A 16130-nucleotide genomic window follows, 5' to 3' on the forward strand; every position below is an offset into this window, starting at 1 on the left:
TTGAGAACCGTGGACTACCATCAGGCCGAGCCTTCTGTTCTGTTTCTTTCGAGGAAGTTGTGTTTCGTTTCGTACCTTCCTTTCTTTACCCCATTCTCTTCTTTCCAAACGACAGGTTCTTCCAGTCCGGCTGCCGGTCAGCATTAGCTCAACAGCTCAACATGTTTTCTCTACGATTCTTATTCTTCGTCACTCTTTTGGCGGCCGTTGTGCTTGCCGCTCCCGCCCCTGCCCGCAAGAGGGGTCTCCAAAAACGCTCGTTCAAAGTTCCCAGGCAAATCAACAGGGCTCACCCGACTGGACCTAATGGCGCTGCTGCTATGAGGAAGGTGTTCAGGAAGTACAACTTCAAGGTGAAGGAAGACTTCATGGTCAAGGAGGGTTTCATCTCGTTCTCAAAGCAGAGCCAGAACGTGACCGCAGCTGCTGCCACTGGTGGCAACAAGACTGGCAGTGTTGCAGCCAACCCTGAGGACAACGCTGCTCTGTTCTTGTCGCCTGTCGATATTGGTGGTCAGACCCTGAACTTGGACTTCGACTCTGGTTCTTCCGATCTTTGGTGTTTCAGTACTGAGCTCGACCCGCAACTGATCGGCCAACACTCCGCTTTCGACGCATCCAAGTCTACTTCCTTCAAGGCCACTGCCGGTGCTCAGTGGAAGATCAGCTACGGTGACGGTTCTGGCGCTGCTGGTATCGTTGGCACTGACACTGTCACCATTGGAGGTGTCAAGGTTGAGGGTCAGACTGTCGAGCTAGCCAACCAAGTATCCCAGTCTTTCGTCCAGGACACCAACACTGATGGCCTCGTCGGTCTTGCATTTTCCAACCTCAACACTGTTAACGACGGAACCAAGAAGACCCCCGCAAAGACCTTCTTCGACAACGTCATGCCCAACCTAGACATGCCCGTCTTCACTGCCGACCTCGACCCAGATGGCACCGGTGTTTACGAGTTCGGCAAGATCGATGCTACAAAGTTCGAAGGCGACATGGCATGGATCCCAGTCAAGGCTGACACTGGCTTCTGGCAATTCGGCTCTACCAAGTTTGCCGTCGGCGACCAGCTCTTTGAGAACCCTCAAGGCTCCGACGCCATCGCCGACACCGGTACATCGCTCCTGCTCGTCGACCAGCAGGTTGCCGAGGCATACTACTCGCAAGTCCAGGGTGCTCAGCTTAACGCTCAGGTCGGTGGCTTCATCTACCCGTGCGGTACTGCCCTCCCTGACATGAGTGTCGCAATCGGCGACTCATACATGGCCAAGATCCCCGGTAGCCAGATTACTTTCGCCACAGTTGATGCGGCCAACACGACCTGCTTCGGCGGTGTACAAGGCAACCAGGGTGCCGGTCTGCAGATTTACGGTGACACAATGTTCAAGGCCCAGCTCGTTGCTTTCAACGGAGGAAACCAGTCTCTCGGCTTCGGTCAGAAGCCTGTTCCCAAATAGACGCGCGTAGCTAGTGGAAGGAAATACAGTCCTACTCGCATGTACATAGTTCAACACCCTTTGCACATTCACATGAAAATATACAGGACAGCCTAGAACAAATCATGGCCCAAATAAGCCACGAGTTAATGAATCAAGAAATCAAACCATCATCAAATTTTCCCTGCTCCTTCCTATTTGTGACATTGCGTGACTACGAGCGAGTGACCACGTGGATGCCAAGCAAGGTAGGATGAAGAAAGCGCAACCCTCGCAATCGACACTCACCACTTGTGCTTCTCATACGAAAGACAGCCAGCTAACGACTATTGTTACCCACATTACTTGAGAGCGAACATTCTTCAGACGCGACCAGCATGGAACTGGACCTCGGCCTGGACACATCGGAGCCAAGCGTCCTCGAATGGGCGAGAGCGCAAGGCGTTTGTGTGAACTATGAAACGGAGCTACTGCACATTCGCCATGTTCAGTCACCACCAGACGATGAGTTTGATCGACATCTCCACGAGCCCTCCGATGCGACCATCGACACAGCTGTCAGCGGGCTTGTCAAAGAAAAGCTTACGGTGAACAAAGACACTGCGTTGCTCCTCAAGGCAGCGCATGCTCTCCAGGATGAACTTGCGAGCGACTCGACGGTCACTAATAGCCGGACATGGAGACGCGATCTACATCAAGAGCTACCTGTGCTAAGATCTGATCATGAGCTTGATTTGCTCAACTTCGGTGATACAGCTGTACCAGACTTCAAAAACTCACAGATTCCTTCGGAGATCACGGTAGAAGAAAACGATGAGGGCTTTGGCTGGCCAACCAGGTATCTCGATTACCCTGCACAGTGCGACGCGCGGGTCAAAGCCGAAAAGCTCGCCATCTCACGGGAGGTGTTGGTATATCTGCAGGACACTGTTCGAGACGCGTATCTACCGGAAGACGGCCAAAAGTTGGAGGCAGAGAGCCTGATACGAAAACAGGTATGCGGAAGCCTTGTTCATACCCGATTGCTAACCGACTCAGAAGCCCAATATCCGGCCTGTGACACCGCCTTTACTCCCAGTATCGCCGCCACTGACACCATACATTCCATCTTCACCCACAAATCGTCTGCCATTCGATTCAGATACTGCCGACTCGGTCACTATTGAGGCGCGGGCTCTGCAGGAGCAAATTCTGGCAGCGGACGCTCTTCTTCGCACAAACTCAAATAGCAGTGATTCGATGCTATTTGATTTTACACATCCACCTCATCTCAGTCCTCACTTCGAACCAACCAGTTCGCCCATACTGAAGCGCCGAGCTGAGGACCTCAAAGTGGAAGGTCCTCTTACGCCATCGATGTGTTCTAGTTCGCCCATGAAAAGGCTCAAGTCTGTGTCTTTCGCGGATGAATCCTTACTCTATAAGCCATGGGTTGACGACGATGCAGGTGGGATTGGCTCTGACCAGTTCTTCCACGAAATGGAGGAGCAGGCTGAACGCGCCAACAACAAAATCGAGAACGAACGACTGTCCGGCGCTGACACGATTGCAAGAGTCGATATTCCATACATCGACTTCTCGCTGCCCATTGCACCATGGATAGAGTACAGTCGGCGCAAGGGTGGCGATCATCTACCTGATGACACGGAACTGCAAGCGCAGATGAAATTTCTCTTACGCATCAAGCGAGAGGGTCTGAGATTGGCGAAGTCCTGGCATGGGCTTTCGACCCCGGAACGAGAGTTGAAGTGGGGCTTTCTCACTACCAAGGTGTCTACTCTCAGTCTCGAAGAAAAGCTTCATGGCGAGTCGGAAGTTACTAAGATCGTCACTGAAATGACTACGGGCGATGTCGCGACTAGCTCAGCGCAAGTGTGGAAACGCAAAGGCCTGCGTATCCTTGACGAAGATGAGGACGAAGAAGATTTGGATCCAGAGGAATACGATGAGCGAAACGACATGGAGGCTCTGATACGCAAGCGAAAACTTGAAATGGAGGAAGAGGTCGTAGAGAAGCATCGCAGGCGCACCTCTTCGCAGCCGACTGCGCGTCCACAGATCCGATCCTCCACAGAGATGCAAGAGAGCCACCACTTCGGAGAACGCGAGCCAACAGAAGACCAGTCGGCGAAGACCCGATCGAAGAGGCTGGACCATGCCTACCAGAAACCGCAAGCTGCCAAACAAGCGACTGGAGACCTGATGTTTGGTGGCTTCTCAGCAACAACCGCGCTTAACAAGTTCATGCAGACGCGAGGGAAGCCAGTAGATCGCGTAGAAAGCAGTACTGCAAAAGTGACTGACTCTAGGGATCATGATCAACCGAGGACGCACACCTTACCGGTTCGATCAAGGGGATCTTCGTCCGACCAGCCAGTGGATCAGGCTCAGCAGGCGCGAACCACCAACAAGCCGCTACCCCAGCTTCCTACCGTTCCGAGTAATCTGGCGCCTTGTTCTTTCGTGATCTCATCGACCTTTCTACAGCAAAGGGGAATGCTGAAGTTGATCGAGTCGATCTACCCAAGTGCAGAGATGGTGTATCGAGACTACACCTTACCGCACTCGGCAGCCAAAGAAGCTGAGATCATACTGTCACCTTCCACCGGCCTCATCGTTACCACCTTACAGCAGATCAAGCAAAGAGCTCTTCCTGGCCAGCCAGATAAATCACCCGTGAAAGAACGTATGTTGAAGCTCCAACTGCGGTATGAGAGACTGATAGTGTTGGTGAGCGAAGGGCTAAGCCGCGAGATGGAAGAGCTAGGATCGAGCCGACCAGATGACCCGCGCGATATAGAAGCTCTGAAAGCTTTCGATATGTTCGCCAGCAAATTAGAAGGCGAAGTACTTGTTCGATACGTTCGTGGAGGGGAACAGGCTCTGGCGCGGTCCACTGTCGTTGAGATGGCAAAGTACGGACTGCCATATGGCTCAGCAGACATTGGCGACATCAAGCCTGTGGCGCAAGAGACAAGCTGGGAAGTCTTCCTTCGTCGAGTCGGCCTCAACCCATTCGCTGCTCAAGTGATCATGGCATGGCTCCGCAAACCCTTGAACATGCCGATAGCTCCTTCTTCAACCCATCACGCGAAGACAGTCTCAGCATTTGGTCTCGCCCGTTTCTTTCTGATGAGTGAAGAGGAGCGAATCCATTCATTCCAAGCTTTGATGGGTGGATATCGCGTTCTGATGAGGGCCAGCGAGCTAATCGACCAACGGTGGGTCAGCGCTGTGCATGGGTTTAGGATGTGAGATGAGCAAAGGGCAGTTGCGTTTTTCATTGCGAGGGAGTTACGGGCATGCTATGTTCAGAAGTGGGACAGAATGACTAAATTTAGAACGTTCGCTTTTCTTGTGATGCAGCACGAAACGTCATCTCAACTCATGGCCAGTCTGAGCTCCTTCACACACGAGTGAATGTGGGGTGAAGCTTGGACCAAGAATGACGCAGAAGCATCTCGAAATGTCGCAAAGGCTGCGCAACGATGATTGTTGCATGTCAAACTTCTTCACGCGCGGCTTGCAGCCTTACTGCCATCTCAAGTACTTCTTTTTCGCATAGCTTCGAATCACGCGCTTGCGACACGTGAACATGTCTTCAGTCGGTGTCATCATCTCAGGGCGGCCTGTCATCACCGAGCCTTCCTCCGTTATATCGCCGACCCAGTTCGCCTTCCAAATCCCTTCGCAGCCGTCCTTCTCCCACATCGTCGTCTTCCTGCTTCCGGGCGTCACCTTACCAGATGGCACCGCCGCCGCCGTATACGCGCAATTACCCGGTACGACCGACTTCAAACTTCTCGGCGCGATCGCGAACGAAAAGCCTAGCGCGATATTCAAAGTGAACGCGAAAGCTGGTGGGCCTGCAGGTGGTGGCCTAGGCGACAATGACGATGCCATGGTGGACGAGGGCGTGTCGATGGACGCGTCGAATGGCAGCACCGTGCCGCTGGCCCTTGGGATAAGCGTTGAACCAGCGCAACAAGTCGCCGCAGCTCTGGAGCAGAACAAGGCTCAAGAGGCCGCATCATCGGCAACACCAAACATGGGACAAGGCAATGAGTTGGTGCTGAGAGGACAAAGAAGCGTGGAGACCAAGGTGCTGGCGCAGAGGATCATCAAGAACTGCTACGACTTCTTGACAAGCTGGGGCTCGGGAGACACAGTGCCGTTGAAGGCATTCCAGGCATGGTGGACAAAGTTCGAGGGCAAGATCGAACGGGATCCGGGCTTCCTGGAGAGGAGCGACGGAGGTTGAAGACGTGACAGCATCGGTGGATTACAAGGCTGTAGGATACGAAGCTCACATGCAGCCTCTCAAAACGCCTTGTTGACACCGTCCCACTCTGGCTCCACGAGCCATGCCTCATACATCGCACGCGGCCACGAAACCTTCGGCGCCTTCTCTGGCTTTCGCTTTGCCTGCTCCACCACCGCATCACCAAGCACCCTCTCGATTCCCGCCCGCCCGTACCGCGCCTCCAGTTTTTCCGTTAGTGACTGGAGCACTTCATAATCCTCACCTCTCCGCCCGAAATCCGTAATAACAGCGACCCGAACAAGCCTCGAAAGCTCCCCGATTCTCTCGGCGATTTGTGGGCTGGTATGGCAGGCGATTGCTGTCCAGACATCGTGCGCCTCTGTCCCACCGACCCCAAACCCACTTAGCAATTTGACTGCGGCGTCGGCGCCCTCGATCTCGAAGCGCTGCGGGCCATCATAACTTTGGGTGGTTCCGATATCGTGGAAAAGGCATGCGGTGAAGAGTAGATCGCGTTGATGAACGTCCGTGAAGTACTTGGAGGATTCATGTTTTGCCAATGCGTAGGCGTAGAGATACACCCTTATGCTGTGGTTCAAAATCGCCGGATGTAGCAGCTCAGCTGCATGTGCATATGCGGCTTTCAATATTGGTGTATCAAGGCTGTGCTCGGAAAGGTGCTTGTATGCTCTGTCGTCTGTATCTTGAGCTTCGGCGATAGCCAGGTCGGACGGTGGGCACATGGTAGTTATAGAAATAGAAGAGTAGTATGAAGATCCATGAAGGAATCACATCATCGTGTTGTACTTTTCGTCAAGAAATTGCTTCAGCCACGCCTTCTTGTCGTTTGGTTCCCAATCGGGACGAAAGGCGTGAGTGAGCGGGGTCACCACAATACCTCCGAGGACACAGCTCTCGCACCTCCACATCCATGTACCGCCCACCCAAGTCCTAGAGCAGACAAAACGTAAGCCTCACGACCAGAGGCCGGTAACGGCTATCAAGAACGGTGCCCAGTCATCGAGCTTTGCAAAATCATACTTGGCGTTCTTACTAGATATCTTCTAGCGGATCCAGAGGGTGGGTTATCGCATGCAAGGCTTACTGATAAGACCCGACCATACCACGACAAATTCGGAGGACTTGCATGGCCAAGAGAGCGAAGCTTGACTACGACTCGCAGAACTCACTAATCGAGCTGCTTGTAGAAATACCAAGACGGCATGACGACAGTATCTTGAAGATGGCTTGATAAGAGGCCGTGGAGATAGGCGTTGTACGTTGGCCGACGGTGAGCCTGGCATTGGAGCTGCATGAATTGGAGATCACGAAGAGTATAAAAGGTCAGTTCGAGTTCCTAGGAAGTTGGCTGTAATCCAGCTACGTGCCTCCTTCATACGCCAAGATGAAGCTCTCAATCCAACTCATCCCTCTTCTCACAACCCTCACATCAGCTTCACCAATTGATCTCAGTCGCTCAAATCTCCACCGACTGTTCGTAAGACAGGACATCCAAACACCCATCAACGCTTCTCTCCCCAATGTCACCATCTTCGCAACCGGCGGTACCATCGCGTCTCAGGGCAACAGCAACACACAGACGACCGGCTACTCAATCGGCCTCGGGGTACAACAGCTCGTCGATGCCGTCCCAGAACTGCTCAACATCTCCAACATTGCCGGCTACCAGATCTCGAACGTGGGGTCTGGTAGCATCAATGAGACTATCAGCCTGAGTCTGGCGCATATGATCAATGCTGAGTTGGCGAAAGATGAGATTTCGGGTGTTGTGGTTACGCATGGAACGGATACGCTTGAGGAGACTGCATTCTTCTTGGAGAGTACCGTCAACTCTACGAAACCTGTCATTGTAGTCGGTGCTATGAGACCAGCGACCGCGCTGAGTGCAGACGGCCCGCTCAACCTGTATCAAGCGGTTACCCTAGCCGGTTCGCCTGCTGGACGGAATCGAGGAACAATGGTGAGTGGATGAGCAAAGGCTGATATAGAAACGCAGGTTAACAGTACCCTTAGATCGTACTCAACGACCGCATCGGCTCTGCATTCTACACAACGAAGAATAACGCCAACACCCTCGACACGTTCTTCTCGACTGAAGCCGGCCAACTCGGTGTCTTCATCAATCAAGTTCCGTTCTTCTTCTTCGCACCCTCTGAGCCGGTAGGTCGCGTAGTCTTCGACGTGACCAACATCACCGACCTAGCCTCCGTACCAATCCTCTACGCCCACCAGGACATGGATCCCAGTCTTTTCAATGCATCCTATGCCTCCGGCGCCCAAGGCATCGTTTATGCCGGAGTTGGTGCAGGAGGTGTATCAAGCAAAGCGGGTCTGGCTGCTGAGGAGCTCTACAACGCGACGGGTATTCCGATCGTAGCTAGCCATCGCAGTGCTGATGGACTCGTACCAGACGGTGGTGACTTTACTATTGCAAGTGGGTTTTACAATCCGCAGAAGGCGAGAATTCTGTTGCAGTTGGGTCTTACGATGGGATGGGGCGAAGATGAAATCAGAGAGGCTTTTGCGCTGAGTTATCCTGCGCCGTGAGCAGGTTTTGTCGTTTTAGCAAAATTGACAACGTTCATAAGGCAAAGCAACTCCAGGCTAACCCGTCTCGTTCACAGCTTTCAACACCTGTTAGCAGGCTCGATGTGGTGATGATGCCAAGACGGGTATGTCGGATGAGTGGTAAGCAGAGTACGTCGAGTGAAGTCTGCAGTAGGTTGTCTAGCTGGCGACGGTTTATCCTGGTGTTGTTGAACATTTGCTATTTGTACCAATGAGCTTGAAGCTGTCGTGGAATGAAACCGTTATGGAGGAACACGCGACGTGGCTGTCGCGTCGACCCGTCAGACTACGCTGGGTCGGGCTGATTATGCGACGAGCCAACATCGATCGCGTACGCGTTTACGGCAGATTGCGCGATGCGGCGTTGGAGTCGTTGGTGCACAGCCTACCAAAATTCAGGGCAAGCCAGATCTCACGTTGTTAGCCGCAGGTCGTAAGGTCTTGCACCACCGACGTCATGACTTGGCGCTACTTTGGAAAGTCACTCATCTTCCCCATAACTAGGTTCATTGCCCGGCATTGATGATAGCCCAATCAAAACTAAAATCGCAATTATGTCAAATGATATCGCAGCAAACCGCTCTGGGCTGAAGGACTTTATCTCTTCCATAGCGACCATCTCGGGAGATCTTTCAAACATTACTGCACCGCCGTTCGTACTAGCCGAGAACTCGACAGTTGAGATACCACAGTACTGGGCGGATCATCCATATCTCTGGGCTGCACCGGCGTCGGAAGAGGACCCTGAGAAACGCGCGTTGCTTGTGCTCAAGAACTTCCTAGGCTCATTACGAGGACAGCAATATGCGGGGCGGAATGAGGAAGATGGCGTCAAGAAGCCGTTGAACGCGTTTCTCGGCGAACTCTTCCTCGGAAGCTGGAATACTGAGGAGCTGGGCGAGACGCGATTAATCTCCGAGCAAGTCGGCCACCATCCACCTGTAACGGCGTGCTATTTGTGGAACGATCAAGTTGGGATCCGGGCGGAGGGGTTTACGGAGCAAGAAATCACGTTTTCTGGAAACGTCAGTATCAAACAGAAGGGATATGCCATAGTACATGTCGACAAGTACGACGAAGATTACCTCCTTCCACTGCCGAACATAAAGGTCAAGGGTCTCTTAGGCGGGGTTCCACATCCGGAGTTGTACGGCGAATATTCTCTCATCTCATCCAACGGCTACATATCGCATATCAAATTCGAGGGCAAATCTTTGTTCGGCTCAGGGCATAAAAATGGATTCCACGCAAGATTTTTCCATGCAGACAAGCCTGGTGAGACCATCTACGAAATCGAGGGGGCGTGGAACAGCACGTTTACCATCAAGGACGCGCGGAACGGTTCCGAGGTGGAGACCTTCGACGTCAGAACCATCAAGCACAAACCCATGACTGTGCCCGACCTCTCAGAGCAAGACCCATGGGAGAGTCGCAAAGCATGGGGCGATGTTATATCATCCCTGCACAAAGGCGACATGAAGGGCGTTTCAACTGCGAAGAATGTAGTCGAAAATGGCCAGAGGCAGATGCGGAAAGACGAAGAAGCGAAGGGCGAGGAGTTTCAACACGTCTTCTTCAAAACAGTACCCAACGACCCGATCTTCGATAGATTAGTAAAGCATGACCCGCAAGCTTACACTGTCGATCCGTCAGGCGGCATTTGGAAAGTCGACAAGGAAGCCGCGAAGCAGCGACAGCGCCCGTTCCACGGCAACCTCACACCATCAAACGAAAGGATAGGTGGAGCGCAAACGCAGGGGCGGACGCAAGAGGGCAGACAATCAATAAATGACCAAGATCAGCAACGCAGTGGGGCTGCTGGCGCAGTGGGCACGGCAGCGACGTCTAACGGCTCTGCACCGGATGGGCCGGTTCAGAAGGTCGGCGACGTGAGCCCACGTGCCGACCAACGTCCAGATTCGGCAGTGGGGAGCAAAGGGGAGTCCCGCAGTCAACCGGCCAATGTGACGGAGGTAAGTGATGAGATGGTTGAGAATTTCCTGAGGGCGAAAACGAGTAATGTACAGTAAACGGTGATTGTGAAACTTGGAGTTGGTCATGCGCTAGAGTTTGACCTGGATTATGTAGTTTTTGATACTTAGATCCCTTTAGTCAAAACGTTCTAAGGTTACATACACCGCCAACGAATCTCGCTTCAACTTGCATGTATTGGTGAGGGGCGAGCATCGTACACGAGCTCTATACCACGCGAGATATCACGACATCCCTAAGGCAGCTGTGACGTGTACAAATCTGATGTGTTATATCCTTTTTTTGTATTGTTTTGACTGGCTCGCGCCGCCATGAGGATGGTATCATGAATCTAAATTAGCTAATAACAAAATCGTCCATATCGTTCACTGTCCACTCCAGTTGCCTTCATTTCTACCGCCTCTCGTTCTTCTGGTTGATGTGCGTCTCCATTGTGATTTCTCCAACTCTGCATTCCTCATCAGACACCTTCCCACCACCCTTTATTCTCCAAGTGTTGAACACCTTGTCGCTCTTCTCGTTTTCCGCGGATAGATCATCGCGGAGCCGTACTGGCTGAAGGTTGCCCATGCCGTAGTCCTGGTCGATCTCCGACTTCGTGGACACACCCTTTTCAGTCTTCAGCAGAGACATTGTCATGCTGAAGAGGCTGGGCTTCTTTTTCGATTCTCTGTTCGGGTCATTGACCCATTGTGGTGTTCGCATGTTCGAAGGACGTGACGGGCCGAAGGAGGAGTTGCTGAATCCGAACTTCTCTGAAACTTGCCGCCAGAGAGGACGGAGAGTAGCGAGGGAACCAGCCGTGATGGCGAGACCCTGTTCGATGTCCGACCAGATTGCGATATCGACCGTGGCCCAGAGGAAGTCGGGGTTCTTGAAATCCATAACGTAACCCATGCGCACACAGACTGCGACACTAGCACTGCAAGGTTGTTAGGAATCGTATGTCGAAGTGATGACAAAAAAACTTACACGCAAGCCATCCCGAGAATAGGAATCAAAAGGACCCTGGTCTTGACGGACATGTTCAAGCCCCAAATCAGGAAGAAGGGTAGAATAGCAAACGTGAAGTCGCTAATGACCGAGATTGCGCTGTACAGGAACGTAAGACCGATGATGACGTCTACGTTGATGCAAGTCCCTTCTGGGTTGTTCTTGTCCCAGAAGAAGCTGATCGGGTGGCATTGGAAGAGGGTGACGAAGAAGAAGACGAGGCCGCACAGCACCGTGAGGCCCATCGCAGCGTAAATGATGTATCTGAATGAGGCGTATAAAGTCAGTTACTGAATCCCATGGAACTAACGCAAAGGCAAGGCTTACTTGTGCAGTTTCTTGACAGTAACACGGAGAAGGAACAAGCCAATGGACATCTTTGACGTAATCATCGCCCAGCAGTATGCGATGTAGCAAAGCCACCAGTACTATACATACTGTTAGAATTGAGATCAATACGATTTCAAAGGTTCGCACATACCCTCATTGCTTTGTACTGTTGCTCACCCGAAAGTGTGTCCATATGACGTCCAGTGCCATAGTGGATACCGCCAATTGCGCAAGTAGCAAACATAACATGAGCACACAATGCGGCCACCATCCACCAGTCGTCTGCTCCGAAAGCTTTAACGATACGGGCTCGTACGTAAACTCGCAGGACAGTGGTAATGAACGCAAGCGAGACGAACGTTGAGCACACCTGCGGATGTCAGTCAATGGTCTCCACTTCCTTCAGCGTCTTTGAACATACCGCCTGCAGTTCAGGTCCTCGGTTCGCAAGTTCGTGCCTTGAAGCCATGGTGAAGGCGTGAATTCGGGCAAATCTGGTTCACCCCCAGGTTCTGAAGAATTCGGCGGGTTTTGGCTCCATATACCTCGTACCCGAGCCCTTGGGTACCAGCCAAGTTGAGTCAGCCCACAGTCAAGCGAGTCTCGATTCGATGGGTACCCAGGGGAAGGGCGGCTCATGGGCCTGCCCTGTGCTACTGAATCAGGAATGGCAAACACCGCCGGCATGTCAGAGCAGGGTCCGCTTGCACGCCATGCTGATCAACGCCCAGACGTTGCGATAGGACATCAGGGATGTTGTGGCGATTATTCCCGCGGCTTCGCAGCTGCTGTTCTGGGAGTTCTCCTACCACGTTATCCGCCTGAATCATAGACGATCATAATTTGTTGATGGAGAACTGCGGCTCGTGAAGCTCCCGCAATCTAGACTACCCGCGCACAATTAACGTCGACGGACTCCGTTCCGACAACCAAGTGCCCGCTTTGGCTGCAGACGTCAGAGTTTTCGGTGCTCAAGTTCCCGTGTTCAAGTTCCCGTGTGTACAAGCCTGTGGATCCGCTCTGGTCCCACAGGCTGACCTCGATGTTGATTTCTAACATTGGTGAATGCCGGTTAAATGCCAAGCGTCGATGTCGCGTGGCACAGGAACAGGAGGGATCCGCGTTTTCCTCAGGGACGATAGTCAACGCATGTATACATGCGCAGGTGCATACTAGACGTGACTCTGTTGGGGACGAAATTTCCGGCGGGGCGTGCTAAGCGAGGCGATCTAGCACGATCTTGGTAAGACACGTGGAAGCTACAGGGTAGCGGAGGACGTCGGCGACCGTTAGCGGCAGATCGTGAAACTGTGCTTCGAGATACCGAGGCATGACTGGGTGATGATTGGGAGATGGGACACGACTCATCAGCAATGCATACCAAGGCACTTAGAGACGGCTTGTTCAGTAGCGGAACTGTCACTCGGGTCATCATTAACCCCTTGAAGGCGACGGAGGCGACTCCGAAACAGTACGTAAGGCTGTTGACATCTGATCGAAAGGGGAACGCCCAAGGAATGATACGAGCGATGAACCACGAGTCGTACTGACATCGTTGACAGATTCGGACAGATCAGTCCGATATGGAAACGAGCTGCATCTATCCGCTCGAAAAGACACCAACACGGACGATGCTGGTCAGCCATCCTTGTGTCTTTCACACCGCAGCACCTCTCTACACCTAGATAGAAGATCGTCCTGATAATCAGCCGGAGGATTTCGTTGGCCAAGTGGACACGGAGGACACGGAATGAAGCCCAACTGGCCAGGAACCATCTGCGTTCACCGACGATCGCATCCTAACGTAACGTTTCGGGTCATCACGAACTGCCCGGCCCTCTACGAGTTCCCACTACTCAGGATTGCGTCGGCAGTAGCAGCTCGCGTTGACACTAACATCAGCTACAGCAAGTGCTATCCTGAGTTGCTGCCCAATGATTCCCGCCTCGTCTTTTCGACCCAAGGTTATCAAACTCTCATGGTAGCCGCGCAAGGCCCATACGTTGTTCGGATGTTGCCTTGCCCGCGGTAGCGTATCATCGAACCCTAGGTCTGCTTTATAGACCGCTGCCGCATCTTCTATTCGGCCCTGCTCCAACAGCAGAGCGGCATAGGCGTGTCGTGTCGGCTGCATCCAGGGCCATGGCTCGGCGTACACCAGATCGTCGTCACGCTGGATGGCTGTTTCAAGGTGTCTGAAAGCTTCCTCGTAGTTGCCTTTGCGGTACTCAAGTTCGCCGTCCAGCATTGCTATCCCAACTTGAAGGACGACATTAGACCTGCATGGGTTAGTATGCCCTTATAGCCCGCCATTCCGGATAGTTTGACTGTATGCACCGTACCTGTTTGGAAAATCCCCACATATCCGAGATGCTGGAATACGTTCAACTGCTTCGACCAGAGCGTCGCGTTCCTTCTGTGCCTTCACGATGTCGCCGGTAACGGCATACGCAATACCTTTGCCATAATGCGTCATAGCCGTTGTCACACAGTGGAGATCCCTATCCGATGGCATCTCGAGTGCGATGAGATCTTGCCATTGCCCGAAGCGAACCAGGACATGTACACGAACTGATGCAAAGTTCTCCAGCCAGTCTGCCATGGGCGGACTTTCGATGCGCAGAAGCGAGACAGGCAGTGAGGCTTCCATGCGGTCGACCGCATCTAGCGCAACCTTCTGCTGTCCCGCAAACATCGCTGCGTATATGAGCGAGTGATAGTTGTGCATCATGTAAAATGAGTAGAAGTTTTGTGCTCCATGCTCTGAGACATACTTCTCATCTGCAAGGCAGGCTTGGGTGTTAGCGTCTATGGCACGTCGGTAGTCGCCAACAAGGATGTCCAGATGGGACGGCATATGTCTATAGGTCTCTAGAATTAGTATGTGCTTTACGGAGGCTTCTTGCATGCACTTACAGCAAATGTCCTCCGTCGGGGGTAAGATGTCTTAGCTGATCTGCACAGATAAGGGCTACTTCAGGCGTTGCTGACATCTCCATCAAATGAATGTACAGGTGGAGAACTCCTGGGTGCAGATTTGAGCCGTCCTGCTGTAAAGCCTTTTCGAGCACGGTCTTCGCCTCTAAAGAGCGAGCACCTGGCGTCGGTTGGCCCGTCTTGAGATCCCATAGATTCCATGCCGAGAGACAGACAAGAGAGTCTGCGTAGAGAGACGCCACGTCAAGGTCGTCAGAGAAACGCTTGTAAACGCCCTCCATAGCTTTGGCATACTCTTCGTTACATGCTTGGAACGCAGCTTCATCTAGACCTTTCGGCACGCGCACTTGGACGGCGTCGATTAGGGCTCTTTCCAGATCCGACGCACTGGATGCGTGTAGTTCGGCCTTTTCGTTCGCTTCATCTATCTTTCCTAGTGTGGCCTTGAGTTCTTTCTCGTCAAACAAGTCCCAAGGCTTGTTGTAATTCGGTCCGAGGGCGAACGCGAGCTGCGTCGATCAGCTGGGTATACAAGACATCCCTGGGAGACCATCAAAGACCTACACCCCAATAAGCCATCGCGCAATTCGAGTCTTCGCCGATAGCTCGTTCAAAGCATCGAGCGGACTCTTCATGGTGAAAGGCGTAGCACCAAACCAAACCGCGATCGAACCATATTTGCGAAGCTGGGCTGGATGTGCTGATCTTGCGATGGTAAGAACCCAGATCGTACTGGTAGGAAGTTGAGTCGCGCATCGTGGTATCGCTGGGTAAGTGTATGAAAGGCGGGAAGCCGACGGGTCGGCCGGAGGTGGGGCCCGGGTGGGGGCTTTCTTTAGCCTCTCTGCCAAGGCTCACTCGGATCTACCCCTCTAAAGAGGTATCGTATCCTACGATCTGAACTATGAGCCATGGACAGCCTATAGAATTCTCGTAGTAAGGGAAAGGCATGTGATACCGAAAAGAACATGGTTTATCATGTGTATATGGTGCGTCTAGCTTTTGTGACAACGCAGAAGCCTCCTGAGGTCTTCCGATTTCCCGCGGGGATGGCCCCTAAACCAAACACCACTCGCAGGCCACCACCATCTCCTCAATGCCCGGCCTGTCGTGATCAAGCAATCGTTGACCGATGGACTTTCTCTTTCTTTTTGTGTGACTACCTAATTGACCAAGCAACTAGGAATCTAAGTTTCTTCGGATTGGCCCCAATGCTGTGCGCGTGTTGCTATCTATAGCGCCTGAAACTTCACTCATGGCTTCAGACGAGTGGGATCACGTAGATATCCGCTCTCTGTTTTCTTGGAAAGCCCTTATTTGGTCGCCGATGCACATCGAGGTAATTGCGATCATGTTCGACATTATTTATACATTGGTGCAGCGCTGTGCGGGGAGTGTGAAAAAGGGGGCGACGAGGCAGTGTGCAAGCCCCGCGGGAAAGCGTGCTCATCCCGTCCCGACTGTTTCCCCTCCAACATACGTACCTATCTTTCCAAGACCATGTTTCCCGACAAGCGCTCTTCGATCTCATTTCTTCTACTGTAAATACACATAATGCGCAAGTTCTGGTCTCGTCAGCTTTTTAGTGAGTG

The 16130-nt window shown here is 52.6% G+C and overlaps 7 protein-coding genes across 7 annotated transcripts; 5 read left to right on the top strand and 2 right to left on the bottom strand.

Moving 5' to 3' along the window:
- Positions 1–161: 161 nt before the first annotated feature.
- Positions 162–1454, top strand: J4E90_005426 (uncharacterized protein; the record flags this gene model as incomplete). Its single annotated transcript, XM_051434979.1, has 1 exon — positions 162–1454. One exon carries the CDS (start codon positions 162–164, stop codon positions 1452–1454), a length of 1293 nt encoding a protein of 430 aa, XP_051291003.1.
- A 356-nt stretch (positions 1455–1810) lies between these two features.
- Positions 1811–4688, top strand: J4E90_005427 (uncharacterized protein; the record flags this gene model as incomplete). The annotated part of the gene is made up of 2 exons (XM_051434980.1): positions 1811–2428; positions 2472–4688. The coding sequence occupies 2 exons, from the start codon at positions 1811–1813 to the stop codon at positions 4686–4688; spliced, it is 2835 nt and encodes a 944-aa protein (XP_051291004.1).
- Positions 4689–5028: 340 nt separating this feature from the next.
- Positions 5029–5694, top strand: J4E90_005428 (uncharacterized protein; the record flags this gene model as incomplete). The annotated part of the gene is made up of 1 exon (XM_051434981.1): positions 5029–5694. One exon carries the CDS (start codon positions 5029–5031, stop codon positions 5692–5694), a length of 666 nt encoding a protein of 221 aa, XP_051291005.1.
- Positions 5695–7102: 1408 nt separating this feature from the next.
- On the top strand, positions 7103–8265 carry J4E90_005429 (uncharacterized protein; the record flags this gene model as incomplete). The annotated part of the gene is made up of 2 exons (XM_051434982.1): positions 7103–7678; positions 7732–8265. 2 exons carry the CDS (start codon positions 7103–7105, stop codon positions 8263–8265), a joined length of 1110 nt encoding a protein of 369 aa, XP_051291006.1.
- Positions 8266–8840: 575 nt separating this feature from the next.
- On the top strand, positions 8841–10316 carry J4E90_005430 (uncharacterized protein; the record flags this gene model as incomplete). Its single annotated transcript, XM_051434983.1, has 1 exon — positions 8841–10316. The coding sequence occupies one exon, from the start codon at positions 8841–8843 to the stop codon at positions 10314–10316; it is 1476 nt and encodes a 491-aa protein (XP_051291007.1).
- Positions 10317–10671: 355 nt separating this feature from the next.
- Positions 10672–12070, bottom strand: J4E90_005431 (uncharacterized protein; the record flags this gene model as incomplete). The annotated part of the gene is made up of 5 exons (XM_051434984.1): positions 10672–11200; positions 11251–11535; positions 11599–11699; positions 11753–11971; positions 12023–12070. 5 exons carry the CDS (start codon positions 12068–12070, stop codon positions 10672–10674), a joined length of 1182 nt encoding a protein of 393 aa, XP_051291008.1.
- A 1383-nt stretch (positions 12071–13453) lies between these two features.
- J4E90_005432 (uncharacterized protein) lies at positions 13454–15294 on the bottom strand (the record flags this gene model as incomplete). Its single annotated transcript, XM_051434985.1, has 4 exons — positions 13454–13880; positions 13944–14462; positions 14518–15047; positions 15103–15294. 4 exons carry the CDS (start codon positions 15292–15294, stop codon positions 13454–13456), a joined length of 1668 nt encoding a protein of 555 aa, XP_051291009.1.
- Positions 15295–16130: the final 836 nt, after the last annotated feature.

Source organism: Alternaria incomplexa (genome assembly GCF_024043165.1).
Source record: "Alternaria incomplexa strain BMP 0042 chromosome Unknown scaffold_7, whole genome shotgun sequence".
Taxonomy (NCBI): Eukaryota; Fungi; Ascomycota; class Dothideomycetes; order Pleosporales; family Pleosporaceae; genus Alternaria; species Alternaria incomplexa.